The 14,604-nt window shown below is 42.9% G+C and overlaps 1 protein-coding gene across 2 annotated transcripts in view; it reads left to right on the forward strand.

Annotated features, from left to right (window-relative positions):
• The window catches only part of GLIS3 (GLIS family zinc finger 3), a 619,418-nt gene that overhangs the window by 570,044 nt on the left and 34,770 nt on the right, over positions 1–14,604 (forward strand). The window contains exon 10 of one of the 2 annotated variants that reach the window (XM_068271395.1): positions 5,839–5,910. The exons of the other annotated variant lie outside the window; for it this stretch is intronic. Coding sequence (XP_068127496.1) covers positions 5,839–5,894 — 56 coding nt within the window. The 3' untranslated portion in view covers positions 5,895–5,910. Of the gene's footprint in view, positions 1–5,838; positions 5,911–14,604 lie in introns of those variants that run through there. 2 annotated transcript variants of the gene reach the window in all.

A 14,604-nucleotide genomic window follows, 5' to 3' on the forward strand; every position in this document is an offset into this window, starting at 1 on the left:
TTGAAACATGCATGTAGAAGTGGGTACCTTTTTGTGTGAAATAATGCTTTCTAGTGGCTCTTGCACTTTCTCACATACCATAACGTAAATGCAAATTCTTACTACAACATGTATAATCTTCTCTTCCCCAAATACGAGGGTTTTACAATTCTATTCTGCAAACAAACATTTGTCCTGTCTTCTCTATCAAGTCAGAACACAAGTAATAGTGGTGAGAAAGAATCAGATAAGGAACAAGAAATCTGTTTCTGGGAGCATTTTCTGCCACAGGAAGTAGGTGGCCATATTTCAAGAAAGACTGAATAGAAAAGAGTGTGCAGCTACTAATCGAACATCTTCCAGAAAACAAAACTGAATTAATCCTATGTGTAAACTGTACCAGTGCCCTTTAAGTAAAACAAAGCCAAGGTCAAGGAAACTCCAAAATGATCAAGTTGATGAGTTTAAGTATAACCTTTGGAAATAACTTTTCAAACTTAAAAATATTTTGTTAAGCTGTACTTCCTGTAGCTGTGCATCTAGTCATAAAGACACAGGAGACTCCTAGAGCCTGAAGTTTCCTGTTACCAGAACTGGGATCTCTCTGTCTATTTCCTGTGACTACAGGTCCAGCCTACTTATGTAGACACAAGGTGCAGCTGTAATGTGCTGACTCTGAGAAATGTAGTCTGGTGTCTATTCTTCTTCCTAGTTTGTGTGCCACATGGTCACACCTAATTGACCCACCCAGCAGCTGCAGTGTGAGATGGAGAGAAAACAGGCTTTATGCAGTTGTAGGCACACTTGGCTTGTGATTACAATGCATTCTGATCATTATTTTCAATACAAAGTTTATAATACCTAACCATCCCGATTGCTTTTGGAACTTGCCTTGTACAATTTGGGGTTTAGTTGTGCTTCAGGCTAATTAGTGTGTGGCCTGTAACAATCACAAGGACCCTTTAATAAGGCTCCATGTGTTTGTAGCAGAATTTGGGTGGAGGTGTGCAAAAACATATTCTATTCCTATTGAGGACCCTGCATAGCTTTTGCTCATGTACATGTTGCCGGGTCATGGAGAAGAGGTGGCCAGGGGAAGAAGAAGAGTGAAGCACATAGACTGAAGAAGGAGCGTGCCAGCCGGACTGGTGAGTTCTCTCCGCTGCCAATACTCTGCTGTGGCCCAGGGGACCACTTTTCACTTGCAGGGAGACCTGACGGCCCCTGATGGGCCCCATCAGCCAGCTCTGTAGCTTTGGGTAATTGCCCAGTTTTCCCCTATGGAAGAGCTAGCCCTGATGAGAGCTTACCTACACAATCTGTTCATAGTATTCAACATTAGTTGCCCCTTATATTACATGGAATTGGTACAATTGGCCAATTATTGGTCAATTGAAATTGAATGTGTGTACACACCCATAATCATTACCCCTTGATATTAGTTTCAGTGATTATCAGCTCATTGTAGATTTTCCATACAGATTTTCAGTAAAAAAGTCAACCATTACAAAGACAAAGTCCATACATAATAATACATAGTGATGTAAGCAAGCTTTCTGAGAGAAAATGCAAAAAGGTGCTCCTATTTTAATACAGTTATGCTGTATGACTACAAATGAAAAGAAATGCCTGCACCACAGACGTGAGACAATTGATTATGGTATTTGTTGATTCACAGTGGAGTTTTCCCTGTAGGCGTAGCAGTAATGTGCTTTCCTGTTTACACAAGACTTCCTCTGCAGAGCAGCACTGTTGCTTTTCTGACAACTTTGTGTGAAGGTCATGGCCCCACTTTACATGATTTGTTAGACCTGCTGCAGAGAAACACAGCTCACCATCACCATATAACAAAATGCATAGCTTACACTTTATGTGCCTGCACAGACACAGAAAGAAGCATTCTTTCTAACATTTATGATCAAGTTAATGACATTAAGCATAGGGGCCTCTTTATAAAACATTAACAATCAGAAAAAAAGCTTGAGTAAACACAAACAAGAACCAAGAGCCAGATATAGTATAGTATGTAGATACAGAGCTAGCCTGAGATTCCACAATGCCCCGAGGTAAACTTGGCTTTTGTGACACCCTCCCCCCTCCCCCCCCCCCCCCGAAAATGGTGCATGTATGTTCTCAGTGGTGTTGTTCTGGGTGCGGGGAAAAGCCAAATTGCAGCTCTCCCCATGCTAGGCAAAGTAGGTGTATATAACAAATATATATATACTCCTACTGATAACCTAGATTGTCCTCTGGGGGCATAAAATGGGGTCCAGCTTTGCTGGCACCTTACAGTGTTTCCCACCTGCACTGCTATAGCCGTAATAACATACAGGTAACTGTCTATGGCGGCAGCCAAAGCAGGCATTACACAGCTTGCAGCCAATGCCAAAACCACCTGTATAGAGATTATGACCTTCACACCAACAAATGAGGGGCATATTCACTAAATAGCAGTAAAACTGCCATGTGCAGGAAGCATACAGCAATTTTATTGTTACTTTAGCTTGTTGCATAATGTGCGTTACACTAGCAACATGCACATTACTTGTAATACGCAACTGGCATAAGTAATGCTGTCTGGTATTTAGTGAATATGCCCTTGTAACAAACTTACCTGGTGTTGACTCTGGATGCTGCTCTGAGCAGCTGGAGGAAGCTTCCTCTTCCTCTTTGGTTGGTCGCATCCCCGGCTCCCCTGTAGACGTGAGTCAGCATGTTCGCATCCCCGTCTCCCCTGTAGGTGTGGGTCAATGTGTTGTTTCTGGCAGTCTCTCTAGGAGGACGCGCACAGCTCAGAACTGCCTTTATAGGTTAAGGAGGCGTGTCTGAAGTGTGTCAGCTGATTCCTGCGGTCAGCTGACACTTGCTGCAGGGATGTTGCTGATTGGTCTGATTTTCCTGGAGGCTTGGTCTGTGCTCTATTCCTGCTATATAAACCCTGGGCATTCAGTAACTCGATGTCCATTATAGCTTTCAGTTCTCAGAGCGCTGGGCCTTGCTTTACTGCTTAGTCTAGTTAAAGTTCCGGAGAGCTACATTTCATATATTGTGCATCAGCGTGATGTATATGTACTCTAGTCAGCCAGTATTGTATTATTGTAATATTGTATATTGTTCTGTGTATCGACCTTTGCCTGCCTCTTGACCTTGAATCTGCCTAGCCCCTCTGTATTACTGCCATCTAATATCTGTGTATGACTCGACCTGTCCCTGACTTCGCTCCTGTTTGATCCTTCCAATACGACTGACATCTGACCTATGTGTATGACTTCAGCCTGTATAAGGTTTTCGCACCTGTCTTAGCCTACTGTACTTTAGCCATCTGATTACCAGTGTATGATCCTAGTCTGTTATTGGCCTTGCTCTGCCTCAGTCCCTGTGTACCGCATATCTCTGACTTCGTGTATGACCTCAGTTGACGATCTGACCTCGATTATCGTATATTCAGTGGACACTTCATAGCCAGCATCACAGCCAGCGTTACAGCCCTATTGTGTATTTGCTTACCTGTGTCCTCCAGGTACCGCTCACTTTTGCTCTGTTGTTCCTCCTTCCCTCTCTATTTGTTTTTTATTCTTGTTAGTGCCTCTGTTTGTTTACCTATCATTCCAATCAGAAAAAAAGTATTTTATGCAACCTACTTTTTAAAATCTGATACAGTAGTCACTTTTATAAGACTTTGTTAATAAAGAAGAAATTATAAAATTTTTCTGGCAAACAGCCTGTTAATGTATGGGTTCCATAGTTAAAATAAATGGTGTAAAAACGCTACTAAAGAATAACTTAAGCATAGATGTACCTGATGAAGATAAAGACAAGATTTCAAGATCTTGGAAATGTTTACCCAGAAAGTCAGGTAGAATTTACAGGAGGAGGAGAATAGCTTCAGGCAAAATATTTCTCAAAGAATACGTTTCCTTTAATTGTGGATCTAATAGTTATAGAAAAAGGGTTAAACTTTTTCACAAATTAAACTTCTACTCTCTTGAGAATTGTGGCACAGTTTAAGGCATGACCTTTTAATGACAAATGCTGATAGTGTGCAGCAATTTTTGTTTCAGTTAATCACTTTTCTCTGGAATATGAATTTCATGTGCATATGTTGCAACCTTCTCCTAAACTGTAATATGATGAATACGGAATGGTGTGCCATTGCCAGACACTTTAAACAGAATGTCATTTTATTAATGACAGAGGAAAATAAAATGTCAAAGCTGATTTCCATATATATTCATTTATATGCTGCCTTTCTAAAAGACAACCATCACTCTCCACCTCCAGGACAAATTACAGTTTAATACCATTTACAGATCACAACCCCCATCACCCCATTAGAGGATACATATACAGTATATAAATGTTCCTGGTATTTGGACAATTTATTGGCTTGAGCAGATGCCATTTTTAAATGTGTGATGCCTCTTTATATATAATCAAGCTGAGCAATTGGTACTGGGAGTACAGTTAGCAGTCAGATGTACTTCTACCAGGTCTGTGTCATCACTGTATTCTGCGTACTGCAATCTACAGTAGGCTTGAGCAAGCATCACTATGCTGACTAAGCAATAACTAAAGCTAACCTACAAATCTCAGATATGTGAGTAAACTAGTCACAGAGGAATGATCTTTACCTAGGATGGTCTCACATCTCTCCAGGGGAGCAAACTTGCTTTTCAGAGGGCAGTTTAATAGTCATTATTACATTTATTAGTGCTCTTATCCTTTAATTATGACAATTCTAGAATACTGGGATCTGCAACACATCTATGGCTCCAATAAAACTCCACTTTTACTTCACATCAAGGCAGCACAGACATAAATGGCTGACGCAATTCGGACAACAATGTGCCTTTTGTCAAAACCCATGGGCTATGACTAAAAAACAGCACCCTTCTGGTATGTCTGAGGTATTAGCAATGTCACCTTCCTCTAAACAGTCTCACAGTCTACAATATTTAATTACTTCTGGACTTCTGTAGTAAAAACTATGCCTCACTTGTGGGTGCTTGAGCCTGATGCAGTGTAGTTTTAACTACACTGACTCTTGTGCACGGGACATGATTGCATGTCCCCACCATCAAAAACTCAGCTTTCTGACTGCTGAATTCTGAACCAATGAATTGTCTCCTGACCATGTGATCACTGTGAGCCAATCACAGTGATCAGGAAGCAGAAAATGTCAAAAAGGCTCTAGTCCTTAAGGGGTCAGAGCCTGCAAGTCCCCAAAAAGTGAATCTTTCGCAATTTCACAATTGTATAGTGTATATGGGATTTAATACACCTGGCCATTTATTGATGCATAAGATCACATCATGAAGATCTTGAATCATAACTAAAGAAAATACCCCTATGCAATTATGATATGGGCATTCAGACATATACAGAAATAGTCAATAGAAAGACAATGAAATACTGATATAGTGTGCACTATGAGCCAGTAAAAATATTTTGAGGTTTGATGTCACCAAAGAATCCATATGACACAAAGCAAGCATCCTTTTATAGAGGTTTGTTTCTTATGATCCTATGTTTATAAATAGACATTTCTTTACTGAGAATACATAAATGCATATGAACTGGATGCTATTAAATACATGGTTTAAGCTTAAAATACTATAAATCCAGCTTTCTTCTGCAAAATTTTCCCAGCACCATCTTGATGAAAGCCTGCATTGCTAACAGATGTGTGTCATCTTCAAGAGACAACACATGTTAAACAGGCAAATGATATATTTGCAGGAGTGTTGATACTACTTGAGATCTAGATAAGCTGGGCCCACTATAGGGTTGTGTATTTGAAATCCCCACAAGCAGATTTATTTTAGAAATTCTTTTGAAACGTGTTTTTTGTACCAACAGTGCATCAATGTTTCATCAAGAGAGAACACATCAGATTTATCAAGAGGGTCCAGTAATCTGGTGGTACTTAGAGTATAGTTTTTTTCACATGACAAGACAAAATAAATTACAAATCCTCTTTTGTTCAGTAGTTTTAAATTATACACAGTCTTGCATTTTTCATTTGATACAGGTATAAAGAAAAACTATGATTATTCCATTAAGTCCCATAACAGATTATAGTGTTGATATACAAATTGAATTAGTGATTTTACTGGAGATCAGTACATAAAAATTATCAAACCAAAACCATACAGATAACTGGTTATCCCCAAAGCTGGCCTTAGTCTACAATGAGGACACAAAACTGTAACAACAATGATGACAATGAAACATTTGTAAAGCGCTTTTCTCCCGTAGGACCCAAAGTGCATAAGCTTATCTCAGATCAATACATAGTGATGTGTACAGGGGAAAAAGTTATGTGATTATAAATGCCAGACTAAACAGGTGACTTTATAGTTTAGATTTAAACGTGTCCAGGGTTTAAGCTGTCTTGATTAAGTTTGGCAAGGCATTGCACGGGTAGGAGCAGCATGACATAAAGCTCTGGCTCCAAAGGTTTATAGTTGAACTATGGGATTGGTCAAGTTATTGGTCTAAGTTTGCGGGAGGTGTGACACAGTTGCAACAAATGATTTAGGTATCCAGGGCCTAGGTCATGTAGGGATTTGAGTGTTAGCATGCCAATTTTAAAAAAGAGTCTCCATTTTATGGGTAGTCAGTGTAGTGAGCAAAGGATTAGTGTTATGGGGCAAAGGCGGGGTTGGCTTGTTAACAATCTTGTGGCAGCATTCTGTACTAGCTGCAGGTGGTGTAGGTCTTTATTTGGAAGGCCTGCATAGAGGGCATTGCAGTAGCCCAGCGTGATGTAACAAAGGTGTGAACTAGGATTGGAAGATCCTCTGAAGGAATGAGGTGCTTAATTTCTGCAATATTCCTTAGGTGAAAGAAGGAAAGTTTCACAACTGCTAAAATTTGATACTTGAAGTTTAATTCACCATCAATCAGTAAACCCAAGCTGAGCATAGTATTGGAGCTAGTAAGGTCTGAGTTCCCTAACCTCAGTGGTGTTGACTGTGCCTGGAGCTGCTTTGCTGTTGTGCGCTGACCTCCGATGACAAGAACCTCAGTGTTGTCAGCATTTAGTTTAAGCCAGTTTTCATTCATCCACTCCTACAGCTCAGCTAAGCATGGGTTTATTTTTGGAATGGGGTCTGTCATATCTGGTTTGAATGATAAATATAGCTGAGTGTCATCAGCATACCAGTGATATTTCAGACCATGTTTTTGGATGAGTTTTCAGAGTGGCAGTATGTATATGGTAAACAACAAAGGGGATAGTATCGGGCCCTGAGTCACACCATATTTTAGTGGTACAGGGTTGGACTGGTAGGGATTTGACTGTGAGCTCCAACACAGGAGCTCACAATCAAACAGGATAGGCAGTGAAAGGACTATATATTCTATATAGTATATATATATATATATATATATATATATATATATGTATATATATATATGTATATATATATATATATATATATATATATATATATATATATATATATATATACATATTATGCTATATTATATATATATATATATATATATATATATATATATATATATATATATATATATATATATATATATATATATATATATATAGTGAAGTTTAGAGGGGGTCGCAGCCAGCACGCAGTACACAGATGTATAAAACAAGGTCCGTTTATTGTGCAGTAGAAATAAACAGCTTCAGTTCAGCAGTAATAAGTGGAAAATAACAGTTCAGCTTACTTCAGCTTGGTAAGATAAAGTCCAGCAGGTTCAAACAAAGTTCAGTTTTTCATCAGGCCAACACCATACAAACAACAGAGCAGGGTATGGTTTGGCTTCCATCAAATACTCCAACATTCCTTGTCAGGAGATTTCCATAGCATACATGCTACTCCTTCAACACCTCTCCTCACACTGCTTGTGAGGCTGCTTCTTAAGCATAAATTTGCATCTCATCAATACCATAATTAGTGACACTCAGCCCCACTGACAACCAGGTGTGTACCTAGGTGGGATGGGAAGGCCCGCCCTTCCTTCCCTCCCATCCCAGGAGTCCGGCCCTGAAAAGAAAAAAACAAGCAGCAACTGCTTGCTGCTAAAATCCGGACTCCCTTCCTAGGACCACACAGGGTTTTAAAGTGACCACAGTCCAAATACCGGGGAAATATACCTCCCATCTATTACCCAGCCCCGATGGCCCCTACATATCCCCCCCCTCTGCCTCAACCCCGAGGCGGTGGAGGCACATAGACCCACTAAACAGTGGACTCGGGAAAGGGAATCAGCGTTCTGGTGCACTTTACCCGGCCTATGTTCCACCACATAGTTGAATTCCTGGAGAGAGAGAAACCACCGGGACACTCTTGCATTCGTTCCTCTGTTTCTTTTCATCCACACTAGCGGGGCATGGTCAGAGATCAACCTAAATTTCCTACCCAATAAATAATAGCGCAGGGAGTCTAGGGCCCATTTAATGGCCAAGCATTCCCTCTCCACTACCGCATAGTTTCTCTCAGCGGCCGTCAGTTTCCGACTGAGAAAAACTATGGGATGTTCTTCTCCATCAATTACCTGTGACAGAACCGCCCCCAACCCAACATCTGAGGCATCTGTCTGCACTACGAATTCTCGAGTGAAATCGGGGGCTACCAGGACAGGGTGACTACATAATGCCGATTTCAGCTCCAAAAACGCTTTTTCTGTCTCTGCCGTCCACTGTATCATCACTGACTTCCGGCCCTTGGTCAAGTCAGTTAGGGGAGCTGTGAGGGTAGAAAAATTGGGAATGAACCGTCTGTAGTAGCCCACTATCCCCAAGAAAGCTCGAACCTGTTTCTTACTGATGGGGCGGAGCCAGTCCTGGATTGCCTCAATTTTGTTAATTTGGGGTTTTACCAACCCCCTTCCGACAATGTACCCCAAGTACTTTGCTTCCTCCATACCTAGGGCACATTTTTCGGGGTTCACTGTAAAACCCCCCTTCCTTAACGCATCCAGGACTGCTTGAACCTTGGGTAGGTGAGACTCCCAGTCTGAACTGAAAATTACAATGTCGTCTAAGTAGACCGACGCGTATCTTTGGTGTGGACGCAACATTCTGTCCATGACTCTCTGAAATGTGGCCGGGGCGGTCTGTAACCCAAACGGCATTCTTTTATACTGAAAATGGCCCTCAGGTGTGGAAAATGCCGTTTTCTCTCTGGCTTCTTTGGCCAAGGGTATTTGCCAATACCCTTTGGTCAGGTCTAATGTGGTTATGTAGCGGGCTGGGCCTAACCTTTCTATCAATTCATCCACACGGGGCATGGGATAACCATCAAATTTGGAAATTTCATTTAATTTCCGGAAATCGTTACAGAATCGCAGAGTGCCGTTTGGCTTGGGTACCAACACGATCGGGCTTGACCAGTCACTCTGCGACTCTTCAATGACATCCAGTTCTAACATGCGCTTCACTTCTTCTGATACCGCCTTTCTGCGGGCCTCCGGGATGCGATAGGGCCTGACAAACACTTTAGCCCTGGGCTCAGTAACAATGTTGTGCTCCACCATACCCGTGAGTCCAGGCAAATCCGAAAATATCCCCTTGTTTCTCTGAAGAAACTCTTTTACTTGTTGGACCTGGGATTTGGACAGAGTGGGGGCTATTTTCACATCCTCAATGCTTATTTGGGGTACAACACTCACACCCACCCTAACCGGAGCGGTCTCTCTCTCTTTCCAGGGTTTTAACAGATTGACATGATACAATTGATAGGGTTTCCATCTCCCTGGCTGATGTACCTTATAATTTACTTCCCCCACTTTTTCAACGATCTCGAAGGGACCGTGCCACCTGGCCAAGAATTTACTCTCCACGGTTGGGATCAATACTGCCACTCTATCCCCCACCTGGAACTGCCTGATTTTCGCGGAGCGGTTGTATACCCGACTCTGCGCTTCTTGGGCGGCCAGTAAGTGTTCCTTGACAAGGGGCATCACCTTGGCAATGCGTTCTTGCAACTGGGAAACGTGTTCCACCACACTTTTGTGAGGACTGGACTCACTTTCCCAGGTTTCTTTTACCAAGTCAAGCAACCCTCGAGGTCTGCGCCCATATACTAGTTCAAATGGTGAAAAACCTGTGGAGGCTTGAGGTACCTCCCGAACAGCAAACATCACTGCCGGCAATAAACAGTCCCAATCTTTTCCGTCCCTTTGAACCACTCTTTTTAACATCATTTTTAAAGTCTTATTAAACCGTTTAACCAGGCCATCGGTCTGAGGGTGATAAACCGAGGTTCTCATCTGTTTAATCTGGAACAGTTTACATACATCAGCCATCACTTTAGACATAAACGGGGTTCCTTGATCCGTAAGGATTTCCCTAGGAAAACCCGTCCGAGTGAACATATTAAACAATTCTCGGGCGATAGCTTTGGACGTGGGTTTTCTTAACGGAAAGGCTTCCGGGTAGCGAGTGGCATAGTCGAGGATGACAAGGATATATTGGTGCCCCCTGGCAGATTTTACCAGTGGCCCCACTATATCCATGGCAATGCGCTCGAATGGCACCTCGATTATTGGCAAGGGCACCAAAGGGCTTCGAAAATGGGACACTGGCGCGGTTAACTGACAGGTGGGGCAAGAAGCGCAGTAATTCTTTACTTCGGCCTTTAACCCAGGCCAGTAAAACCTGTCAGTTATCCGCGCCTCCGTTTTCTCGGCACCCAGGTGACCTCCCAATGCTTCATTGTGAGCCAAGTCTAGTACCATCCTCCGAAACTCCTGAGGCACTAGCAGCTGCTCAACAACCTCTTCTCTGACTTTTGCAACCCGATACAACACATCCCCATGAACTGAAAAATGAGGGAATCTCTCCTCTGCCCCAGGTTCCTGGGGAACTCCATTTACAACAGATACCTGTTGTCTCGCATGGGATAACGTTGGATCCCGCATCTGCGCAGTGATAAACAACCCTTTTGACACCTCCAGGTCAGGGAGCATAGATGGGGGGGAAGATTCCTCATCATCCTCGCCCAACATAACTTGTAATGGGGAATCATCCCCCCCCCCCTCAGTAACCTGCTCAAGGTCCCGACAAGGATGGTCAGTTCCATTTTCATCAATTTGCAACATTACATCATCAGTTTGCAATAATACATGATCATTTTGCAATACATTTTCTGCAACATTTGTATCCCGACTCGGTGCATCAAGTTCTTTGGTAGAGGGAGGAGGGGCTAAGTTATTATCAGAGTCTTTAAATAACTTCCCTTTTACACTCTCCCACAGTACCCAAAACAGTGGAAAGTCTCGACCCAATATCACTTGACACATTAGGTTTCTTACCACTCCGACGTCGTGAGTAATTGTCCCACATTCCGTTGAAATCGACACTGGCACCACAGGATAAGTCTTTGTGTCTCCATGGATACACATTACCTTAAGCGGCTTTAGCACAGTGTCAATTGTTCCAATCAGATCAGCGTGCACCATGGTTACCATACTGCCTGAGTCCAGCAAGGCTTTGGCAGGTACCTGGTTCACACTGACGGGACACACAAAACTCTCCTGGCACTCTGCCAGGCATACCTCCTGGGCAAAAAAGGACACTCTCCGTAGTACGTCACACTGCATGGGTTCCTCCTGCAGTGGACACTGGGCTCTGGTATGGCCCCAGGCAGAACATCTCCAACACTGGATCGCCCCTCCCTTCCGAGGTGTAGCCATGGCAGGTGGCAACCCCTGAGCGGCTTTTTGGGAATACTTCCCTATTTCTGGTGATGCTGGTTGCGGGGTTCCATGAAGCACCCTTTCCGGAGTCCGGGAGCCTTGCAACACGGGGTAAGTTGGGGCCCGCCTGGCCCTTTGGAGAGAGTAGATCTTCCACTACGTTATATCTCTCCACCAACTCCACCAGCTGCTCCGCTTTTTTGGGGTCTGCATGACTGACCCAGCGCTGTAGACCCACTGGCAAGGCACGCAGAAAACGATCCAGCACGAATCGCTCCACCATCTCAGGCCCGGTAAGTACCTCTGGTTGCAGCCACTTTGTCGCCAGTTGGATGAGGTCATACATCTGTGATCTGGCTGGATGATCCATCCGGTATTGCCAGCTGTACACCCTCTGTGCCCGGACCGCTGTTGTTACACCTAGTCGGGCCAGGATCTCTGCCTGTAGTCGATCATAGTCGAGGGCGTCTGCAGCGTTGAGATCGTAGTAGGCCTTCTGGGGTTCTCCCGTCAGGAACGGTGCAAGGATACCAGCCCATTTGTCTTTCGGCCATCCTTCCCGCTCTGCTGTCCTTTCGAACGTTTTCAGAAAGGCTTCTACATCATTTGTGGGGGTTCGTTTCTGCAGAAAGTGACTGGCTCTCACCATCGCCTGGTTGCTAGGGGCAGCTCCTGCTGTCTCTCTCCCCTGGGCCAGCTTCTGCACCGCCTCAAGCAGGATTTTGGCTTGTGCTTCTGAGGCCTCTCGCAGGGCTTCCGTGGCTTGCTGTTGAGTCACCATACTCGCCTGCTGAGACACCATACTCTGCTGTAGCTGCACAGTGGCTAAGGCCATTTGTTTCAGCACTTCCTCCATCATGCATACAAGGAGACTGGCCCTTTAAATGTCACTTTTTAAACGGAACTTTTTCTTTTCCTGCAGTGCTGCGCTGCCCGCATCCGAGCACCAGTTGTGAAGTTTAGAGGGGGTCGCAGCCAGCACGCAGTACACAGATGTATAAAACAAAGTCCGTTTATTGTGCAGTAGAAATAAACAGCTTCAGTTCAGCAGTAATAAGTGGAAAATAACAGTTCAGCTTACTTCAGCTTGGTAAGATAAAGTCCAGCAGGTTCAAACAAAGTTTAGTTTTTCATCAGGCCAACACCATACAAACAACAGAGCAGGGTATGGTTTGGCTTCCATCAAATACTCCAACATTCCTTGTCAGGAGATTTCCATAGCATACATGCTACTCCTTCAACACCTCTCCTCACACTGCTTGTGAGGCTGCTTCTTAAGCATAAATTTGCATCTCATCAATACCATAATTAGTGACACTTAGCCCCACTGACAACCAGGTGTGTACCTAGGTGGGATGGGAAGGCCCGCCCTTCCTTCCCTCCCATCCCAGGAGTCCGGCCCTGAAAAGAAAAAACCAAGCAGCAACTGCTTGCTGCTAAAATCCGGACTCCCTTCCTAGGACCACACAGGGTTTTAAAGTGACCACAGTCCAAATACCGGGGAAATATACCTCCCATCTATTACCCAGCCCCGATGGCCCCTACAATATATATATATATATATATATATATATATATATATATATATATATATATATACATATATATATATATATATATATATATATATAGTCTATATGTGTAGACTATATATTCTATATCTATATAGTGCTGAAATATTGTGTAGCACTTTGCAAATGCATAATAAGAACATGAATAATAAGTAATTAGCAACTTTAATACCTGTTGCTCACTGTATCCCATTATTATGATATTAAAAGTACAATTATCTCTAGCAAAACTATCCCTACTCAGGTCTATTGTCAGCTGATTTAAACTCACATATTGCTCTATAAAATCATCTTTACTTTATCGTAGTAAGCAAAATTGAATGGTAAAGACAGTGTTTTCTGTTGTATTAAATACATTAAAGAATACGATACATGCAGTACAGATCTATTCTAGCTCCATAGTAAGCGTGATGCTTGGCCAAACTAGCCAAGAACAAAAAACTCTAATAAATCAGGCCATGGAATGTTATCAGTTCCATTTTCACCAAAATACAATATACAAAGATATAGTTTATACCTTAATTAATGTGATCAAGGGAATACAACACTGTGATACTGTAATGCTTGTGTGCATAAGCAATACTGTCTGTTTACAAATCACAAGTGTAATGCTTGGGGGTTAAACTTTGACCACCCAGAGCAGCAAGACTGATAGTTGATTAATGGAAGAGGCTACACAGGCTGCCCAGAGCAACTGCAGCTCTGGGCTTCTGATATCGCTACAAATAAGACGCAATGGCGGCGCAGTGCGATGTTGCGCTGCCCTTGCGATAGCAAGCACTCAGACAGATAAAAGACAGGACTATAGATTGGAGTGTAACTAGACAAGTAAGACACAATGGCAGCACAGTGCGATGTTGCTCTGCCTTAGCGATAGCAAGCATTCAGACAGGTACAAGACAGGACTAGATTGGAGCGTAACTAGTAGCAACCACAGTTTACAGTCACGTCCACAGAAGCAGAGCAAGCAGGCTAACAACAGTCACCAGCAAGCATCCACACAGACAAAACTACAGAAAAGAACATAACTAATAGCAACCGCAGCCTATAGTTATGTTCCCAGAACTAGAGTAGCAGGAATACTACCAGTCACCAACGTGGGGATGGCAGAATCCAAGCTATCTGGATAATGGACTTCACTGATCCACCGCAGATGCAATGAAAGTCCATCAGGCATGGAAACTAGGTAATAAACAATAATACAGAAAAATAATAAGCGGCTCAACTAATGGATAAATAGATATTAGCAAGTCTGCATATATATTTATCAAGAACTAGCTAAAGCACAAGTAATAAGGTTGCATTGAACTACAATAACAGAACTATACAGAGTAGCACAGTGCCCAGCAGACCAGCATAGTGATCGCTATGATGGGCGAGG

The sequence above is a fragment of the Hyperolius riggenbachi genome, chromosome 1, assembly GCF_040937935.1.
Source record: "Hyperolius riggenbachi isolate aHypRig1 chromosome 1, aHypRig1.pri, whole genome shotgun sequence".
Taxonomy (NCBI): domain Eukaryota; kingdom Metazoa; phylum Chordata; class Amphibia; order Anura; family Hyperoliidae; genus Hyperolius; species Hyperolius riggenbachi.